Source organism: Sturnira hondurensis, unplaced genomic scaffold (genome assembly GCF_014824575.4).
Source record: "Sturnira hondurensis isolate 20B ecotype Veracruz unplaced genomic scaffold, ASM1482457v3 Scaffold0007208, whole genome shotgun sequence".
NCBI lineage: Eukaryota > Metazoa > Chordata > Mammalia > Chiroptera > Phyllostomidae > Sturnira > Sturnira hondurensis.
The window spans coordinates 1,240,128-1,260,753 of NW_028079839.1; the positions used below are offsets into that span (position 1 = coordinate 1,240,128).

General features: G+C 60.2%; 1 protein-coding gene across 2 annotated transcripts in view; it reads right to left on the reverse strand.

Annotated features, from left to right (window-relative positions):
• FAM53B (family with sequence similarity 53 member B) overlaps positions 1-20,626 on the reverse strand; it is a 95,240-nt gene that overhangs the window by 29,464 nt on the left and 45,150 nt on the right. For both annotated transcript variants that reach the window (XM_037051151.1, XM_037051152.1), the window contains one exon: positions 11,722-12,500. In XM_037051151.1, coding sequence (XP_036907046.1) covers positions 11,722-12,500 — 779 coding nt within the window. The remainder of the gene's footprint in view (positions 1-11,721; positions 12,501-20,626) is intronic.

Sequence of the window (20,626 nt, forward strand, 5' to 3'; positions counted from 1 at the left end):
GCCAAGCAGGTGACCCAAACGAGTCCTGCGCACAACAGGGAGAACCCACCACGGACCCCAGCCCCTCCTGCTGGTCTCCTGAAACAACCCTGCAAGGGTCCTGATGCCAAGTGAGTGCCCAGCCCCCACCCCCTTCCTCAGTCCTGTCAACCGCCACGGTGGGTCCTATCTGGCTGGTGAGGAGACCCGGGCTCAGAGGGTGGAGCTTTAAGTGCTGGTCACACACTCTGCATTTGTAAGAGATGACATGCTGGTGCTGTGACCTCCGGAGGCAGGGGCTGCCTGTCCTGTCTACTGCTGACCCCTGAAGCCATGGGGGCTGGCACAGAGCTGGGGCTTGGTAGACGGTGGCTGAGGAAGGCCAGAGTCCCAAATTTGAATCCAGGTGCTTGGAGGATATAATGACCTGGTCAGCAGCAGAGACACAGCTGCCCCCACCCCCCTGCACCCCACCCCTCTGAAGCCTGCAAACTCCTTGAAGGGGCTTATGCGGGCTGTTCTCCCTAAGCCCCTGGCCTAGGCACCTGTACACAGCTGGTGCTCAATTAATGCATGCCGATGTGAACCAGCTCACAGGGCTGCTGCTACCATGAGTCTGAGGGCCTAGAAGGTTCCCATGGTGGGCGGAGCCATGGGTGAAGTTCCCAGGCTGCTGAAGTGGCAGGCCCCACAGTTCTAAATGGCAGGGGCACAAACAAGAGCCACAAATGCCATTCTCCAGGAAAACTGGTGAGCAGGCTGCCGAGCCCCCAAGAGGCTGGAGGGCCCTGTCCCCAGGGCTGGAGGGCACTGCCCAGGAAGGACCTGGCACCCCTGCCCCACCCTCCTGCTCCGGCCTCCCAGCAGAGAGGCCTAGCGCTGCCGCCTTCACTGGGTTGCCCCTTGAGCTAATGGCCATGGAAAACCCCGTGAGCAACAGTGACCCTGGTGCAAGGCCGCAAGCCACATCAGGTCAAAGTCAAAGGCAGTGGTAGTGGTGACAACGATGATCCCCAGGGCCAACAGGCCAGCGGGCTTGCTGCACACCTGGCCCGCCCAGGTGCACTCACCGGCTCAATCCCCCATCGCACAGAAGAGGACACCAGGCCCAGGGAGGGCCGTGCCCAGGGCCACCCAGCTGGTGAGCGGCTCACCAAAACACAGTGCTGGGCCCACCTGGCCCTGAAGCCCAGGCCCTCCCACGGGGACCCGGGCTAGGCCCTGCCGTCCACTTCCTGCCATCCCAGGCTTGGGGCAGGTGCTGGAACACACATTTGCTCCAAGTTTCCCCGTGCGCGTCACACTGAAGTTCCCGTGTCTCTGCCCAGTGACAATCAGCCTCTCACCATGGAGGCGCCATCTCCTCCCTCTTGCCAAACAGTTAACGCTGCACGATCAGCCCACATCCGCTAAGACGCTCTCCCCAACACACTGTGCCACGCACGCCTGCCCAAGCAGGCCCGAGCCCGACAAAATCGGGTCTTGTCTTCCGCTGGCTCCCGGGCCCCCCAGGCTTGTTCCAGGTTTAAATGCCCTCGATCCTCCGAAGATCCCACTGTCCAAGGCTGCACTAGACCACAGGAGGGCACAAAGTCTCCAGGTGGGTTAAGCCTGTTTCCACCTGGTCCCAGCACTCAGGGGCCACAAGGTGGGTGCCCAGCCCAGAGAGGATGCAGTTAGAACTGTCTGGGCAACTGGACCACAGCACCGGATCTTAGGCAGGATCTGTCCTTCCACAGGGGACATGTGACACTCCAAAACAGACAGGCATGGTGTGAGAAGAAGGCCCTCCTTAGTCTCCTTATCTTCCTGGTGCACCCGCACGAGGACGAGGCACACGGAAACCGCAAGGGCCGCTCTGCCCCCACCAACCTTGAGCCCGGCAGGGCTGCCCACCCAGCTGCACCTTGAAGCCACCTTGCCTTCTGTGGCCAAGCCAGCCCAATAAGAAGTTTGCTAGGAATCTTCCTCCTGGGACACAGGAGACCACTTCTCAAGGCTCTTCTCCCTGCATCTAGGCACACCTGCTCCTTCGGAGGCACCTCTCGGGGGAGAGCAAGACCCCAGAAGAGGAGGGAGAGGAGTGCCAGGTGCCTTGGTCAGAACAGCCTGGCTCAGGGGTCAGAGGGGAGGCTGACCAGCCAGGCCCCTCCCCAACCTGTCAGGACAAGTCACTTTGGAATGAGCAAGGAGGGCAGTGGCCATGGCTCAGGGATCTTCCAGCAAGCAGGTCACAACACAGGTAGTAACAAAAGCACTGAAGGATTACCCCAGCTTGCGGAGACACCCACTTAAGGAACAGAGCCAGCCTCTTCAGGGTGCCTCCCCTCAGTGAACGCCCCTCAGAGCCAGACTGCCAGGTGCCAGCCCCCTTGTACAGCACAGGATCCAGACAGGACAGCTGGGCCCCACTGCCCGGGCAGAGCTAAGAGCCCTCCCGGAGAGGGCAGGGCCACGGGGCCCTGGGGCCCCGTTCACCAACCGGAAAACTCGCACCTTGAGAAAGGCACCTCAGGAGGGCCAGCCTGGCCATGGGGTCTGGACCCCCCAATGTCAGAACTGTGAGGCCCTTCCCCAGGGCGCCGGCCCAGTACATCCAATGAGCAAAAGCCACACTCCCTGAGAGCATGCTGTACCCCAGGCCCCGGCCACAGGCTGGGAGCAGCCCTGCGGAGTGGACACCACCACCCCCGCTTGACCATCAGGGACCCAAAACCTAGAGTGGGTCCCAAGGGGTTCCTCCTGGGCCCAGGGTTCACAAGGGCCAAGCACTGCCCGGGCCAGGGGATGGGGGATGGGAGGTGGCACTCCACTGCGAGAGACCTGTGGCTGGAGGCACCTGACTTACACCCCCAGCACCCCCTCCCACCCCGCTGCCAGTCCCTCAAAGCTGGGGCCTTGCCTAAGTGCCTCTCTGGGCATGCTTTCTGCCTCCCACGCCTTCCTGCCATGACCTCTTTGTGCCACAGTGTCCCCAAGTGTCATCTGAGGTCAAACCCCAAAGGCAATTGATTCAAAAGGTCCCAGACCCAGTGAATCCCAACAGATCTTGGTTCGAACACCCCCATGGCTTCCCCCTGGGCTCAGAGCAAGGCCCGTTGCTGCCCCTCCCTCGCACTCCTGCCACACCCACCCGTAAGCTTGGCCCTGAACTTGCAGAACCCACCCACCTCCCCACATCTCTGCTTGCTCATTCCTCTCTGATGATGCTCTCCCTCCATGCCCCGATGTGGCTGAACAGGCTCATCATCTGGCTCTTGGCACAGAAGTCACCTCCTCAGAGAGGCCTCCTCTGTCCCCCCAACCTAGAGCCAGCCACCTCCCTCTCCTCTCCACCGCCTGGTGTTCCACATCACACCGGCCTGGTTTCTTGTCTTCACAGCACATGTCACCCTCTGAAATAACCTTGCCTGTTGTGCTTGCTTATTATCTATTCCCTGATCTAGAAGGTAGCTTACAGAAAAGTGGCAATGGAGGGCTTTGCAGAACCAGCCCCAGGGCCCAGCTGGGTGCCAGGCCTCCGGCAGGCACTGAGTAGGTTAAGCATTTGCTGCATGAAGACCAAGTGGTGAGGAGCAGAGGAGAGAGCGAGAACAGCCCCAGCTTCCTGCTCCGGGACACACGTGGCCCCACTGTCACGCAGCCAGTCCTTCCACTGAAGGGGCTCCAGGAAGTACATGTCCCAGGGGCAAGTCCTGAGTTCCCCTCCTGTCCCACTCCTGGACTCAGTTTCTGGGGGAGCGGGGCTCTGCCATCTGCTCCCGCAGGCTCTGCCAGTGGGAGTGCCAGAGGGACCTTAAGGCTGGAGGACAGAGGGGGCCCTGCCTCATCCTGTCTGTGTCCTGGGGCTGCCCCCGTCACCCTGCCATGCTTCCTGATCCAGCGGGAGCAGTACACGCCACTCACAGAGTTGCCACCAGCTCTCAGATTTCCAACACGCACAGAACCGAGTTCCTCGCCCTCCCTTCCTCATCCTCATGGGCCAGCACCTTCCACCGAGGGGTCTGGGTCTCAGCCCTGGGGGCCCGGGGTCTCCTAGCGTCCCCGATTTCAGAAACAAGCCTCTCTTTCTGTTGCCCTGGCCCTGGGCGGGGACAGCTTCCTGTGTGCCTAGTGTTCCCATCCTGGCTCTCGGTTCTCAGAAACCTGGGTAAGAACTGCTCACAGGGACTTCTCTGCGGACACATAGGTGTTTTCTGTCCCATGGCAGGGCCCTGGTAGACCCAGGGGACTTTCCATACTCTCCATGCACAGAGTCCCAGCAGGGAAACTGCTGCAGCAACCCCCACGCGCTCCACCCGCGAGGTTTCAGGGAAGCGGCTGTGAGCGACACATGACTGATGCTACTGAGCCCATTGGTGCCGCTCACAAATGAAGCTTGTGGTGGTTGCGCATGTTTTGGAACCAACCGTTTCTTTTGTTTTCTAAGATGGGGGGAAACAACACCCCCTCCCCCTCCCCAAAAGGAATTATCCAAGAGTTCTACTATTCTGACTCTCAAAGGGGCTATTGTTAATCTTTTGGCCATAAATAGGCAATTAACACCCACTCGCAACCCAGCAAAACCAAGTCCCTGCCAGCCTGGGGACGGCAGCACAAGCTTTGCCCTCCGTGTGGCCTCTGCTTCCTTCAGTTCTCCACTGTGGCCTGGAGCTGCAAGGAAGGGCAGGGATTCTGGACCCTGAGGCCCCACAAATGTCCTAAAGGGCTCGTGGCAACAAGGGATACTCGATGTGGAGATGGGTATGGGCGCGGGACGACGCAGGACTGTGTTGCAAAAGGTCGGTCGCCACGGGAACCAGCAGCCGTCCCCGGTGAAGGCACAGGCAGGCACCAGGCATGTTGGCTCTGAGCCTGGCTCATGAGATAAGTCACACGTCCGCCTACCTCAGTGGCACCTCCATGCTTGCCCCTCGAGGCCCTGCCCCGGGGCTCACCCAGGCCGCAGCTCACCAAGCCATGGCACTCCTTCCCAGGAGGTGCCATCCAGACATCCCCGGCAAAGAAGCAGGAATGACCAGTCTGCATCCGGAACCAGATGCCCGGTGTCAAGGAATCTGGGCTGCACGGCAGAACCCTGACCTCAGGGTCATGGGACCCTGGTCCAAACCCCAGCGGTGCGACTCAGCAGCTCTCCTCTGGTCCTCGGAAAAGCTGCACCAGCTTCAGACCCCAGGGGAAGCAGGATGGGCCTAGGCCTCAGCTGCAGAGACAGAGCCCCACGGCAAGGGCGGCTCCCATTCCACAGATGGCAGTGCCTTCCTTTTGACAAGTCTCCCTCCCTGCTCCCCAGAGGCCTCTCACCCAGTGCTAACCCTGGGCCCACACAGCTCCGAGCGTGAGTGTTTCACATGAATGATCTCCTTTCACGCCACCAGCAACATGGTGGGAGACAGCATGGCTACTGTGCCTATGGAAGGGGCAGCTGAGGGCAGAGGGGTCACGACTTGGCCAGGTGTGGACCGAGCCTGTCCCCCTGTCTGTGCACCAGCCCATGCCCTGTTGCTTCTCTGCAACCCCCCTCAGGGGCCCTGGGCACACCTGCCCACTGTGGTCCCCGTGGAGCAGGCCTGGAGGTGCCCACAGGCGTGCCACCCGCCTGCCACAGGCTGTGGTCTGCAAGGGCAGGACCGGTCCATCTCCAGCGCCCCATCTCCAGCACCAGGGCACGGCTGGCCAGCCCAGGCTGCTCCAAGAGCATTTGGGCAGCTGAAGGGGCTCCCGTCTGGGCAGCTGGCTTACGAAGCCGAGGCCCTTACCCCAGAATGCCCGGGCACCCCCAAAGCTTCCCCGCCTCCCATCTCCAATAGCCTTTGGCTCAGAGCTATTCTCGCACACGGAAAATCACCGAGTGGCATTAAAAGCCGCCTCCCTGGCACGTCCCCAGCTGAGCTATTTCTCTTCCCCGGGAGATCAAAGCCATTGTGTCAACACTTGGCCCCAATCCGAGTGACCTTAAGCTAAGTGCTTATGCAACCTGGTGGCTGCGATTGGGGACAGTGAGGAGTGACCCAGGTGTCTGCACAGGGGTTTCCATGGACTACAGGAACCTCTCAAGCAAGGGGAGAGACGGTTCTACTGACACGCCGACATCTGAGAGAAAGGAGACTGGATGGAGCAGAAACTAGGGTCCAGCCTCGGGCCCCAGCTCTGTGGATGGCAGTGTCCGTGAGCACCAATGCCACCTCCTCCAGGGTGGCAAGCCCCACTGGGCGCCCAGATGTGCCACAGCAGACGGACAGGCCCCGGGTGCAGCTTTGTCATGAATCAATGTCACCCACTGATGAGCCACACTTCGTCACTCCTCCCCACTCCCGCTTCACGGACAAGGAAATGGAAGCTGACAGAGGGTGACCTGCCAGATGGCACACAGCTCACAAGTGGCAGAATGTGGATGGAACGAGCCCCGCCTGACTCCAGAGCTCACATGTTTCCTCTCCACACCCCTTGTGTCCTGCAAGGGGCAGCCACCTGGAAAGGCCATTGGGTGGTCCTCACAGCTGGAGGAACACTGAACGGGAGGCAGGCACTGGCCTTCCCAGCCTCCTCACTAACTGTGTGGCTTTGGGCAAGGTCAGGGACACTCCCTGGAGTCTGGACGCCTCACCCCCAAGATGACAGCAAATCAGGGGAGGCTTCTAAGACTTCCTGGGAGTTCAGCCATAAAGACCGCCTGATTGATCAGCAATGTCCATCAGGAGCGCAGCAGGAGGCGCGCTGGACGGAAGCCCAGGGCTGCCAACCCGCCTTCCAGCTCTGACAGTACAGGTCTGCAGCTTCTCGTCCTCTTTTGAGCCTATGGTGGCCACTTCCTCCTCAGACGCAACAGCCCCCACGGGCCTGTGGTGCGTTCTGCCTTCACTTTATTCAGCGTTTGTTTTGTTCCACGTGGAATCCCAGGGCTTTTCGTGCCTACCTTTCACCAGATCACCATGCCTGTCTGCATTCCGTGTTGCGAAGGGCGATCCGCCTCCGAGCTCCTCTGCTTGCTGCCGGCCTGGCTCCCCAGGAGGAGTGCTCAGCGGGCAAGGCAGCAGGGAACTGGGACCGGCAAGGTGGCTGGCCCCTGGCAGAGTGGCCACAGGCCATCAACACTCAAGCAAGCCAGGCCTGAGCCTGGGGATCCTGCCAAGCTTTCAAAAAGCACAGCTGGCCTGCAGCTGCCAGGGCTGCCTGGGCGAGAAGGTCGTGCAGCCAGCAGGGTGAGGGGCCACCCCACGGGGCGGCCCCCCCTGGCATGCAGGGTGGCGAGCAGTAAGCGACTTGAGGGAGCTTCATCCAGGGACGAGCCTGCCAGCAAAGAGCCACACGTTGCTGTTGAACATCTGCGCTAAGTCCTCTGATGACGTCCTGCCCCTCACCCGCTAGGGCCCCCAAGACCACCCCACTGCCCTGGGCTCGTCTGCAGGACCACCGCCCTGGGCATAGCTTCTACCCCATGCTTCCCTCCTACCCCAGCCTGCCAGCATCTGCCAGCACAACAGTTGCTGCCTGTCCGGAGGCTGCCCAGTGGGCGACAGGCTCGGTGTGGGGGCAGCGGCCATCAATTGCACCTCTGTTCCCTCGACCCGACCCCTCCTCACAAACGTCTCCCTTCTGTTGGAAGCGCTGTTGAGAAATACAATTTGTTGCTCTTTCAAGCTGACCAGCCTGGAGTTAAAAATACAGCAAGGGCCGTGACAGCCAGGGGCGCACCATTCAGCGGGCAATCGGAACCACTGCTTCTCCTCAAGTCTTCGCTCACACGCATGCAACCCCTGTCTAAAGGGTCCCGCACAGCACGGGTCTCAACCAATGACCAACTGATGCTTGGTGGCCTGACCAGGTTTCAAAAAGCAGCAACTCATCACGTTGACAAAAGTCTTGCTGGTAAACAACGTACAGGCTCAGGCCGGGCCCTGTGCCCTCCGTGACGCACGCTGTCATTTTGCAAAAGGGACGCTGCAGCTTTGTAGAGAACACCCAGCAGAAGGGGCCTCAACAGAGCCCGAGAGGAAAACTGCAGGGAGGTCAGCGGGTCAGACCCGGCAGGGTGGGTGGGCCTGGCCCCTGGGCTGCCCTCAAGCAGTGGTGCCATCCAATTCCAGGGGAGGGCAGCTCCCTGGCCCTGGCCCCTGCCTCATCTCTCCCCGGATGGGGGGTTCTCCTCACCACAATCACCCTCCCTCACCCAGGACCCTCAGCCCCACCCACAATCTGGGCACTGAGGTTTAAGAGGACAGGAAGGAAGATGGTGTGAATGGAGTTTTTAAGCCCCCACCCTCTGCCCTCCGTGTCCCAGCCTGGGCGATGCCGCAAGCACAAGAGCTATCGCTGCCAGCCAGCTGCACGGCTGTGCTCCGGAAACGAAGCTGGCATGGGACAAGACGTGCAGAGGGGCGAAGGGGGGTCCCTGGTCACTTCCGCCCTAGTCCCGGCGGGGCAGGTGTAAGGTGAGCCCGCTCATGCAGACGTCCTCTGCTGGCCGTGCGATCACCGTCTGCCGTCACACGACAAGCCTCGGGGAAGACAGGCCGCCCTCACCGCAGAGGAGGTCGAGGCAAGACAAGGGACAAACGAGAAGTAAATGGCGAGGACGGGAAAGGAAGGGTAAAACCAGAGTTGAGAAGAATGACAAACAAGGACAAAAAGGGTCCGCACACGGACTGACTGTGCTCCCGGGAACATCACCTTCCCATCCCAGCTCCACCTGTGGAGTTGCCCAGCGTGAGCTCACGACTCCCGTCCCAAGGCCTGCAGTGGTGACAACAGTAAGTGTGTCAGCACTCACTGTGTGCCAGCTGGTAGACCAGGCAACGTGTGCATGCACAGATACACACGTCTGTGTCAGTAAGTAGGTACAGACACACATACACACTTACTCATACATACGCATGTATACATACACACATGTACATATACAGCCATACATACACATACACAGAGAGACACACATGTGCACACGCTATTTCCCTCATTCCTTCCAACAGTCCCGTGTCGGTGGCAGCGCTATTTGCTGCCCAGTGACGATGACGAGCAATTGGCCCAGGGCTGCCGGTCCCTGCCCCGCCCCAGAGGCCTGACCTGCCCACACCCCTGCCAGAGGTGGGCCTGAAGGTGAACTCTGCTCCAGGAGGGCCTGCTTCCTCTGCGGGGCTGGAATGGGCAAGGCCTGCGGTCACCCGGACCCCAACACCCGCCGCTGCTGCTCAGGGCAGTGACTCACTCCCCAGCCCCGGCCTCTGCCCCTCCCTACGGGTGTGCACAGGGCAGGCCCAGGACCTCAGAGCTCCCCGTCCTCCCCTGCCCTCCTCCTCCGGCTCCCCTGCGTTCTCACCTTGGTCCCTTTACTGTTGAAAACTGAAGGGGCTCTGGCTGCCACCCTCACTCTGGGCCCTTTGGCCCTGGTACCCACACATGTAGCCCAGGGGCCAGCTCCGGGCCCTGAGGGGCCCAGCCCCTCGGCACCTCAAGGGAGCAGGGTCCGTCGGAACTCCCCAAGGTCTAACAACCAGAAAGGCCTCAGGCACCTTCAGTCTGGGTCTCTCACGCGCCTGGTCCCAGACCCTGAACACAAAGGGGGTCCTTTAGAAGATGCTCGACTGGAACCCCCTCCTCCCAAAAAAGCAAGCATGTATAAGCCAACATCTAAAGACCCGTCAAAGAGCCCACGACCCTGCCTGAAGACAGGACGGCAGGAAGCCCGGGACAGTGCCCGCCCTCAGCTCAGCCCACCTCGCTGCATACAGACTGTGCTTGCCTCCCGGCCGTCATAAGGCTGGGTGAGCTACGGGCTGCAGAGGCCAGGTCTGGGGGCTGGAAGTCCCTCACCGTCACTGGGCCGTGAGCAGGTCCCTGGTGCACACAGTACTGCACACACAGCCGCTCACTGGCCCCAGGCACAGGGCCCCGCGTGCTCCAGGCTGCATCTGGGCCACTTACAGGTACTCAGGGGCTGCCCTGGGCCAGCTTTCTGAGGCTCCTGGAAAAGCGAGGCCCACCCCCCTGAAGCCATCAATCACCCCATGGGAAGCCTAAGCAGGCAGAGCCTCCTGGAGGGAGGGCTGGCCAGGATCCGCAGGCTTGGTGGGGGGCTCAGGGTCTATCCCCAGGGTGCTGGCCACAGCCTTTTGGCACACACACTGCCCTGGGGCCCCCTTCCCTTTCCCTGGACTCTGCCCTACCCAGGCCCTGGCCAGAGAAAGACAGGCAGAACTGGGCGGCCTCCACGGGATCTTGGAGGCCTGCCTGGGCCCCATGAAACGATCTATGCATCTGGGCCCGGCCCTACTGAGCGGTGTGTTTTCAAACCGCTTCTACCCAAGTGAGGACGGGAAACGTCGCCAGCGGGGCCAGCGCTGTTCTTCCAACTTGTGGCCAGTAAAACAGAGTCACACGTGTAAGTTGTTTTTATTGCCTATCTAGCTGATTAGCTAATAAAATAAGCTCAGCATTAAAAATTTAACTGAAGCCGTTTATCACACCCAGAGCTCTGAGCCCTGGGTTTCCTTCAGAAGTCACCCAAATCTGTCACCTCTCCAGACTTTTTACCTATTTCAATCCCCCCGAGGAGGAAAATTCCACCCCTGCGTCCAACGTAAATGAATGTGCTCCATAGCCGTCCAGCTGTACAGTCCTCGGGAAAGGAAAGGGACACGCCTGGAGCGGCGGTGGGAGAAATGGAAACTTAAAAATGAGGGGCAGAGGGTGGAGGGCTGCCCAGTCCCCATTCAGGGCCCTCCCCTTGTGAACCCATAGGCAAGGAAGCAAAGAGGCAGCAGGCACGGGGGAGGCAGGCACATCGCGCATTCGACCTTCGGCTGCCCCAGGCGGGGAAGCCCAGACTCGGGGCCAGGAGTGTGCCCTAGACTGGACGCTGCCCTGCACCTCTCCTGCAGTAGCGGGACCATGAGGCTGGGTGGGGGGACTACAGGAGAGAGAAGGAAACTCTACCAACAGAGACTTATTTTCATTCTGGAGTGAAAGGAGGCCCAGCTGGAGAAGGAGCCGACATGACAAGCCGGCCTGCTAGAGGTGGCCACAGGCTGCACGCACGCACGAGGCCAAGCCTTCGCGGACAACCAGGTCTCCATCCCGGCAGCGACTGACGCTTCCACGGCAAGACCAGAAAAGACGATGGCCAGAGCACCTCGTCCCCCGGACCACATCTGCCGGTCCTCCACCGGACGGGTCACAAGGACCAACCCTGCTGCCCGGGCCTCCCCAGTAGGAACCAAATGCAGGTGGCACTGAGGCTCCAGGCCCTCCTAACGATGGAGCACTGACTCCAGCTTCACCCCATTCAGTGGAGGTCAGTGTGGGCGCAAGGCAGGGCTCCCAGATGCGGAGGACCCAGCGCCAGTGCCGGGCTGCAGTCAGAGGACAGCAACTGGTCGCAGCATCCCATCACTCTCAGGTTCTCCAGTATAATAACAAGGGCCTCCCATGTGCCACTCTCCAAAGCCACTCCCCGAAGCGCTGATCACAGGGTCAGCCCAATTCAGGAGGCGCCGAACCTGGCCTGTGTGCGCATTCCTTCCCGTGGCTGCGGGGCGCTCCAGCAAGAGGCCCTAGCACAGCACCCAAGATAAGGGGGTCACCAGGGCTGGGCAACATGGGTCGGCCCGCCAACGCCCTGCCCCTCACCATCTATCTGTACTGCTCACACTGTGTTCGCAGGGACAGAAAACTCCTGATTTCCAACAGAGAAAACAGACACTCCAGGTTCCACTGAGCAGCCAGCCCACGCAGGTGGGTTCTTACCTGGGCCATCTTAGCCAAGTCCAGGGAAGGCCGCTGCTCCTGCACCTCCTCGGGGCGCCGCCGTTTGACGCCAACCTTCTTCTCATTGAGGACACACGGCTGGGAGCGGCTGCGGGACAACCCGCTGGGGCGTCTGGCCAGCTCGGGCGTTGAGGCTGGGGTGCTGCTGGCGGAGGGCGTGCAGTACTCGGCAAAGGAAAATTGCTCATGCGAGCAGGAGAGGGACCGCTGCATGTCGAGCCGGACCCCTCCCACGGGGTTCAGGTCCGGGCTCCAGATGTCGCCGGCCTGTGCACAGGCGGCCGAGTCGGGCGCCCCTGGGCAGGGCTGGCCACCAAAGCGGTGGGGAAACCCCGCCGGGTCGCAGGGCGAAGCGAGCACGTTGGCCCGGGAAGGGAGGCTGAAGCTGGAGCTCCGCTGCATGGTGCCGAAGCCGCTGCAGTAGCGCGGCACACTGCCCCCGCTGTAGCAGCGTCTCTTCTCCACGGGCGTCCAGACCTTGGACCCCAGGGGCCTCCACGACGTCCGGCAGCTGGACATTTCATCGGAGAAGGACAGCGACCGGCACTGGCGCTTGCTGGGGGGCGCGGAGGGGTTCCCGTTGTGGTCGCTGAGGCTGAGGTCTTTGATCAGGTTGGTCACTGCGCAGGTGGTCGGGGCCTCCTGGTGCCACAGGGCGCCACCCGGACACTTCTCAGGCAGGCATTCCCAGATGCTGGTGCTCGGCTGGTCAATCTGAAGAGGGCACTTCCTGTCCAGGTCTCGCCATCTGTCATTTTCTGGTTCATAAATGACAAAGAGAAACAGGATTTGAGAAGCCCTTCACGCCAGCCCTGGACCTCCTCACCAAGAGCCTGTTTTACGGGGTTTCAGAGCCAGAAAGGCCCTTGAAGGCCATCCGGTCCAGTCTCCCTTCACAGGGGAGACACTGAGGCTCAGGGAGGGGACCTAAGTCCCAGGTGCTGAGTTAGAAGCAGAGGGAGGCCCAGAATCCAGGTATCTGATGCAGTTTTCTTTCCCACACACTGAACCGCCTCAGGGGAAAGCCCAAAGCAGTCCTTTTGCCCAAAACGCTTTCTCATTTTATAGCTGGAAAACCGACCAGCCCCGCCCTGGCCCTAGCAACAGGAGAGGCGGCGGGAAGTGTGCCTGTCACATCCGTCTTCACGCCCTGTGGCTCTTGGGCCAGGACTTGACCACCCTGGCAGGAGATCAATACCGGAGATTCGTCGGTTGGTACCTCAGACGAAGGTGACCCCAGGTCAAGGTCAAAGGGGCTGGGGGTGCTGGCAGATGAGTTCGTCTGAATTCCTCCTTCAATATAGTTGCTGGCACTAGAAACTGGACACTTAATCCCTTCTGTCCCCCCCCCCCCAAATGCTCCACAGCAGAAACAGCGACAGCGGCCACTCGCTGAGCGCCTTCCTCCAGCTCACTGGACTCCTCGCTGCAATCGAGGACATTTAATGTGGTCAAAACCTACTGGGTGGAGTCTCAGGCTGCAGAGACACAAGGGTCCTAGTCGAGCTTGCATACCAGGCCTCTGCCTGAACACGAGAACAAGCCAGCCAGCCCTGCCACCAAACACCGCCTCTGCACTGGAACTGTTACGCCCGCGACACGGTCAAGATGGCTGGGCTTTCTGCCGTGGGGTCAGGCGCGGCGCTGGGAGGGTTAGGACTGCAGAGACAAATCTGCGTGTTCCTGTCTTCAAGTTTCCACCACAGAGGCAGGGGATGGACCTGTCACCGTGCTCCCATCTTTCCTCGCCTCCCTGGGTTCACACACTGTGCAAACGCGGACACAGGGAAGACTACGGCTTGAGTCAGGCAGCCAGGGGGAGGGCAGGGGTGACCCCCAAAATGGCCTCCAGCAGGTATGTCGTGCATGCCAAGGGTCCTGCAGCAGGGTCCTGCGCATCCCCGAGGGTTGGAACTGACACAGTGCCCAGCAGGGTGGTACCTGCACTGCCCAAGTTGGGGACGAGGCTGGGAGGGGGGCCCACAGCCAGCAAGTGACAAGACGTACAACACGTCCAGGCCAGCCCCGGTGCTCTCCCCTGCACTGCAGCTCTGAGGGGAGCCTGTCCAAGGGGCAGAGGAGGGGTCTCGGTCCTGCAAGGGGGCCACACCTGGCTCCCTGCCACTGGCCCCTTCCTGCAGGACACTGAGAGACTCCTGAGGGACCAGCCCATGCTGGGTGTCACAAGCAACAGCTACTTAACAGATTCAAAGAGAATGAATGACCAGTGTGGCCCAAAAGAAGCCTTGTGAGCCAAAGGAGAGGCCAAGCCAGGGCTCGGTGGGCTACTCCTTCTTCTAAGGTACCCCACCTTGTCCCAAGACACAGAGCCTGAGAGCCTGGGGCCCCGGCAGGGACATAGCAGAGACCCTCCAGAGACTGTTCCCACAACCAAGCCTCAGGAGCTGGAGATGCTGCAGAGATTTTATTAAGCCCAGGCAGTCCAGGGGGAATAAGGCAGGGCTGTCATCACCAAACATCCAGTTCGCCTCCATCTGGACGTGCCAGGCCCTGGTGCATGGCAGGGGTTGGGCTGTGTTCCTTTCAGTGACCTGGATAAACCACCACCAAGTATTACCTTTCCGCAAGTAGCATTTCAGGCTGTTCGAGACAGTCTACCGCTACCCTCTACTCATCATCCTTGTAACATGGTTCCAATCTGCCACTTGTCAGCTGTTGAAGGTTCAGTCAACTGGCGATAACGTGAAAGGAAAAGAAATACGAACTAACAGTGACTGAGTCAGGACTGCCTGTTATCTGACTTACAAGTTAGGTTCAGAAAACAGGTGCAGACTCATGAGCGACAACGTTTCTTCAAAACAGCAGAAGAGGGACAGAGCAAGCAAGAGCCGCCAGGGAGGGGCCGCGCAGTCAGGGCCACGCGTGCGCGCCATCAAGGAGCGACGCAGAGCGCGAAGCACGCCAAGTCCCGGAAAACACTCACAACGTGCGGAACTGTGAATGACGTGACACGGAGTGTGACGAAACCACCGTCAAACGGTCTACACGGCGCAGCTCCCATTTAGTAAAAGACGTGTGCTACACACTCGGAGACAAAGGCAGCCCGAGAGGCACGCAGTCCAGCAGCCGACAACTGGTTGATTTACACGTTCCCCTCTTTGTTTTCCTCCAGTTTCTGCACTGTCGCTAAGGACACATGGATTTCCAAGCACTCGGAGGATGTGGCCGCCAAGCCCACTCGGCTGGGCCAGGGCCAGGGCCTGCGATCTCACCCTCCTCTGGGTTTGCTGCTTCGTCTTTCAGGGAAGTTCCCACAGAGTAGCACTGGCCACCAAACTTCTCCTTTGGGACACGGCACGGAGGCGCCAGATGGGCGCGGAGTGTGGCCCATCGGTCTGCAGTCACTTCTGTCGGGACTGCGGGCAGGGAGGAAACAGTGGGCTCTGCCCCGGAGCAGAGAGGGCCCCAAGATGGCAGCTTGGTGGCCCCTGTTTAGGAGGGAGAAGCCCACAAGACAATGTGCCTCTCCCAGGCCTTGGGACACCAGCGGAATGACAAGGAATTGAGTTTGTCCTCAGAAGACGCAGCTTCCTGTGGCATTTTCCTGGAATCTCCCCATCCCTTGGGAAACCACAAGAAGAAAGGGGAACTGGGAGGCCAGTAAGAATGACCACTCCCCCTCCCTCGCGTGGCCCTCACAAGGCCCTGGCGCTCCGGACCTCTCTGGCCTCCCGACCCAGTCCCACGTCCTCACCGCCTCCTTTGAGACCTTTGAGGCTCACGCCTGTCCTGGTCCGTCTTCAGTAGCAGCGCGCAGCCTTGCATAGAGAGCGCAAACACTCTAGCCTGCACCCCAGTCCCCAGCAGACCCCACGCCGCGGGCATGACAGGCTTGCCACATTGGAGGTCAGGCGGCAATCCCATGGCGTCAAAATCACCCTAAAAAATACCTGATGCAGCCCTGGGTCTGTGCACACAACCCGCCCCCCCCCCGAAGAATACCGCTTGGGCGCCAGAAATTCTTTATCAAACTGAAGTTTGCTACATCGACTGCAGGAGTGAACCCAGGTAAGTCACATGGGTGGGCAGAGGGGTGGGCATTCTGTTGGTTCTTGGTTAACTACAAACCCCTAGTGGTGGGGGCTGGGGTTGGAAGGCCAACTCTGAAGTGTCCCTTATCGCCCACAGGGACTGTCCCACTCTGAAGAGGAGGCCTCTCTGGCCTAACATAGGAAACTTCTTTGTTGCCAGGAGGATGCAGAGTCAGACCCAGGCTCAGCCCACTGGTTAAATGCAAGTACAACCTGACAAGCTGGACAGCGTGAGTACAGCGCGTCTGCAGCTTCCCCCCAAATGGCAGCTCCTTCTCAGCTTCACACCTTTGCAAAGGTGCCAAGGCCTGGGATATTTTCCTGCCTTCCCCCTTCCACCGACAGGGTCTCGCCCTTCATTTGAGAGCCACCCAAACGTCACTTCCTCTGCGGGCACGCCTTCCCCTTAGTGGCCCCACCCAGGCACCCACAGCGCTCTGCCTAGACTTTCCATCCTATGGCTCCTGCGTTACCGGGACCTTGGTTATCTGTTTGTGTGTCTGTCACTGGGCTGTGACAGCTCGGGCATGGTCCCAGGAGGGCTCCCAGTGCCCAGCTCAGAGCCTGGCACACGGCAGACCTCAGCCGGGATGGGTGCAGGGAGGAAAGAGCGACAAATGCAGATAAAAGCTGCAGAGCAGCCTGTGGGGGCTCACCTGGTCTCACTTGTCTTTTGTCCCTGACACACGTAAGCCTTCCTGGGCCCAGCAGGTCCAACCTGAGCTGGGCCCTGACCTCCCCACCCGACAGGGGCCATGGCCAGGTACGTGTGCAGCAGCCAGGAGACTGGCGGGAGGGGTCGTGTCTGAGATGCTCTGAACACCCAAGGCCATGCCAGACGCTGAGCACGGCTCTGAGTGTCAACACCAGCCAGGCGGCCACTCGGTCTGTCTGCAGGGCAGATGATGTTTTAATGGTTTCTATCTTTATCACTTTGAGAAGCATGTATAAGAAGAAAGGCCGAAACAATCGAGGCTATGTTTAGCCCTTGTGTTTTCCCCCTCGGCTCAGGGAACAGAGAGCGACCTGTTGGGTCGGGTCACCAGACAAAAGAAACAGGAATAGAAGGTGATTTTTAATGGCACTCTGCCCTGGGCTCTGGGCCCTGCCGTCACGCGTACAAAGGGACTTGGGGGGGGCTCCCGAGGAGAGGCTACCGAGCGCCCCCACCCCTCCACTCTGCGTCACTTCTGCGCAAACAACTATGACTCTTTCAAGAGCGACAATGGCCCTGGATGTGGGCAGTGCACTGAGCAGGCGTCACTTGGGGCGGCGGGAAGGGTGTGGGCCTAGGTTCTGACCCCAGCTCTTCATGTTACTCGACCTCTCGGGCCTCGGTTCCCTCCTCTGTATGGCGCGGGGTACAAGACAGCAACCCCCCCCCTCCCGTAGCGCCCGGGTAAGAGCTCAGTGGCTGCCCTGTCCAGGGCCGGCTGCGATGGTAGCCACCAAGAATGCTCGGGGGCTGATCTGGACCCGAGGGCTCTGCTGCCCTCGGGTCCCGAACTCTACGGGTTCTGGCCTGCATGCTCCACACCCGGCTTCTTCGGGGTCGTTCTGGGGCCACGGGGTGTTTGTTAAAATGCAGATTCCTGGGCCCGGCCCCTGACTCAGCGACAGAACCTCTGTGGGGACGAATCCGTCGCTTCACTCTGTGTGACGCTGTTGAGGAACACTGCTGGAGACCACGAGCCACACAGGGGCCCGGTCTGCTGTCACCTCTGCCAGGACCGCAGCCAGCGACACGCGCCCAGGGCGCTCCCAGAGGATGGGTGACTCCGGTCTGACAGACCTGGATTCAGAACATCACTAAAACGGGTGTGTTGGTGCTTGTTTTGCTTTGGGCCAGAAACAAAGTGGAGGCATGGAGAAAAATAATTATCCTCCAGGTACCTAGAAGTCCCTTTTTCCCAGGAGGGGGCAGGGACCCCAAGCTGCACATCACATTCTGGATGGGGAGCCACCGGAAAGGGCCGGAGAGGCCAATGGTTTGTGCCAAGGGGAAGTGACCAAGGGGTCTCAACTTCTCCCTGGGACGCCTGCGACACCCAGCCTCTGGCAGACGCAGGCTCGGCATGATGGCCCATGGCCTGAGCACACACACAGGCCCCAGCCAGTTCTGTGCCATCCCTGTCACCTTGACCTTCAGGAGCAGCTACAGTTTCTCCACTTCCATGCTGAGCCTGTGCACACAAGTCTGAGACTGCGCACAGCAGTGCACCTCTCTGTGAGCAGTGCAAACACCCCAGGGCCCTGCTTACCGATGATGGGAGGGCGAATGCCACAGAAACATGAAAAGCACACAAGCCGTCCACTCTGTCTCCCCGGCAGACTGACAAGCAGACTGCCAAGTGTCTTTCAGAGAGGAGGCTCCGTGCCCGAGCCTGAGGTTTCTGGGAAGACATCCACTGGCCTCGGGGGGCACAAGAGAAGCCTCTGGCCACCCATGTGGGGACAGGAAGTCAGCCCCACCCTGCACTGTACTCACAAGGGTTTGGTCCCCTGACTAAGGAGAACAGAGGCTGCTGGGCACACAGAGCCGGAGCTCACAAAAAGGGACGCTCAGAGAAAACACAAACAGCATTGAACCGCAGATGTTCTTGTTTCCATTCCTGCCCTTCACCTTGAAGAGAAATGCCCGGGGGCCCACCCTCCTAGGGCACTACAAGCCTTCTGATGTTCAAAAGACTGGAGATCATAGCTCTGGCTCTCTCCAGGCTGCATTTCGGAGGTTGCCTTATGGTGACATAACCTCCGCCGAATGTGGTTTCTAGAAAAGGTTAAGCACCCAAAGCACAGTCCTGAGGTTCCTGCAGCCCCCGGAGCCTGGGCAGCACCCCCCAGATCAAGACCTGCTGACTCATTCTCGGATTTCACACCTGTCTGCTTGTGCTGACAAGGAGTCTGCCTCCTCTGCCCTGGGGGCCTGGCCTCCTAACTCGGCCCTGGGGCTGCAAGAACCCCAGGTTTGAGCTGGGGGGAGAAGCTCGCCAACCCTCTCAGTGGCCGTGCAAGAAAACTGAGCCATCTTTCTAGAGGGAGCTTTCCTGACCTGATCTTATTTAAAATAACTGGAAAACGTGCAGGGGGATGCCTTGAACCCCCCCACAGGGGTGCTGCCTACCTTTACACAAACTTTAGAGGCCTGGCCCGCCCGCAGCGCCTCTTTCCCTGCGGCACCAGAATGGAGACACAGGCCTCGGCTTCTGGCTGTGCCCTCTCACCTGTGATGAGCATCCTGGGTGCATCTATGTCAGCTGCGCCCAGGGCTCAGGGACAACAATGCAGGACACGGAGCCCCTTGGCCAGGACATGTAGGTCGAGACTGGAATGGCGGGTGGGAACCCCCCACCAGCCTGGTCAAGGGAGGCAGGAAGGCTGGCTTGGGGGTCTGGGAGAGGCCGGAGAGGCGGGAGTTCACAGCGGTTCCGGGGCTTGCCCCTAGCTGGGGTGGCCTGTGGCAGGTGCCACTGCTTCGGAAAAGTCTTTGCTCTTGCAAAAAGAGGCCCCATAAGATTCCAAACAGACAGTAAAGAGGAGTAAAAACCAACCGAGCTGCTGGGAGTGTGGGCCTCAGTATCCCCCCTGCAGGAGGCAGAGTGGACAGGGGCCTGACAGACCTTTCGGCTCTGGCAGGCTGCTCTCCACCCCTTGGCCTCCCTCCTCGCCCACCTCCTCTCCACACCCTCCACCCCCGGGGCATTTGGAAACATGCAGGGAAACGCTTGTATCTGAGAAGGCAACTCGACCTCTGAAGGGACAGAGAAGCGAGTTCTATCGCCCCCTCAGGGCTCCCATCCGGCCCTGGGTCCGCACAGAGCACAGAACGGGCAGCTGCTTACAAGTCAACTCCAGACGGGGGCACGGAGCAACGCTGGGCACCATCACACCGACGAGAGCACTGGCTGCAAGGAGAGTCACTCAGGAAAGCGTCGATGAATGGGCATTAACTGTTGATGAACTCGAACAACATGGGGACCCTGGCTGGGGCCAGGAGAGAGCATCTCATGTATCACTGCCCTCCCCACCTGACTTACTGGTGGGCCACCGAGGTGCAGAGCCACGACACACCCGGCCGTGGACACGTAGCCAGCCACACTGCTGCAGTTGGGCCAGGCTGCCTCCCAGCTGATTCGTCTCTCCACGTGAAAGGCAACCTGGCGGTGCACCACGGTGGGCGGCACCCAGCCGGCAGCTGCCAAGCCCTGTCCTCTGGCTCCACTGTGGACCCCTTCCCCTACCCCAATGTCGGGCCAGCCTGGGCGAGAAGGCAGCCCGGAGGCTCCCTTGTCACTGTCACCGTAAACAGCTAGCGAGGGCCAGCTACACTTCGCACCTACTTCCGCTCCATGCTCCAGTCCAGAAACACCGTCTGAAACCCATTTGTGGTGCGAGCAAACACCGAGAGCGCTCTGTAAGGACAAACCCTCAACTAGCCCTTCGACCACCTCAGAGATGAAAGGTCACACGCTGGGCAGCACAGAAACACAGACGGTGAATTTTAAACCGCCATCCACGTGCTCACTTGTAGGCAGCTGTCCTCTTTCAAACAGAAACAAGGGCTCATGGGAGCCTGTTCCAGTTAATCATCAGTTTCCTATTGGAGGTCCCGGCCCAATCACCATATTCAAACTGGCGAGCTCTGAGAAACGGGGCGAGCGGCAGAGACCAGAGTGCGGGCCCGCGGAACTCGAGTTCTGTCATCACCGCGGCTCGCTTTGCTTCGGGCGCGTGTCTGGTGTCAGGAACCAAAAACGCTGCACCTCCACACGCCAGCTTTTCCCCAGGAGGTTGCGATCCGGTCCCACTCTCAACGAGGAGCGGTGGCGGAA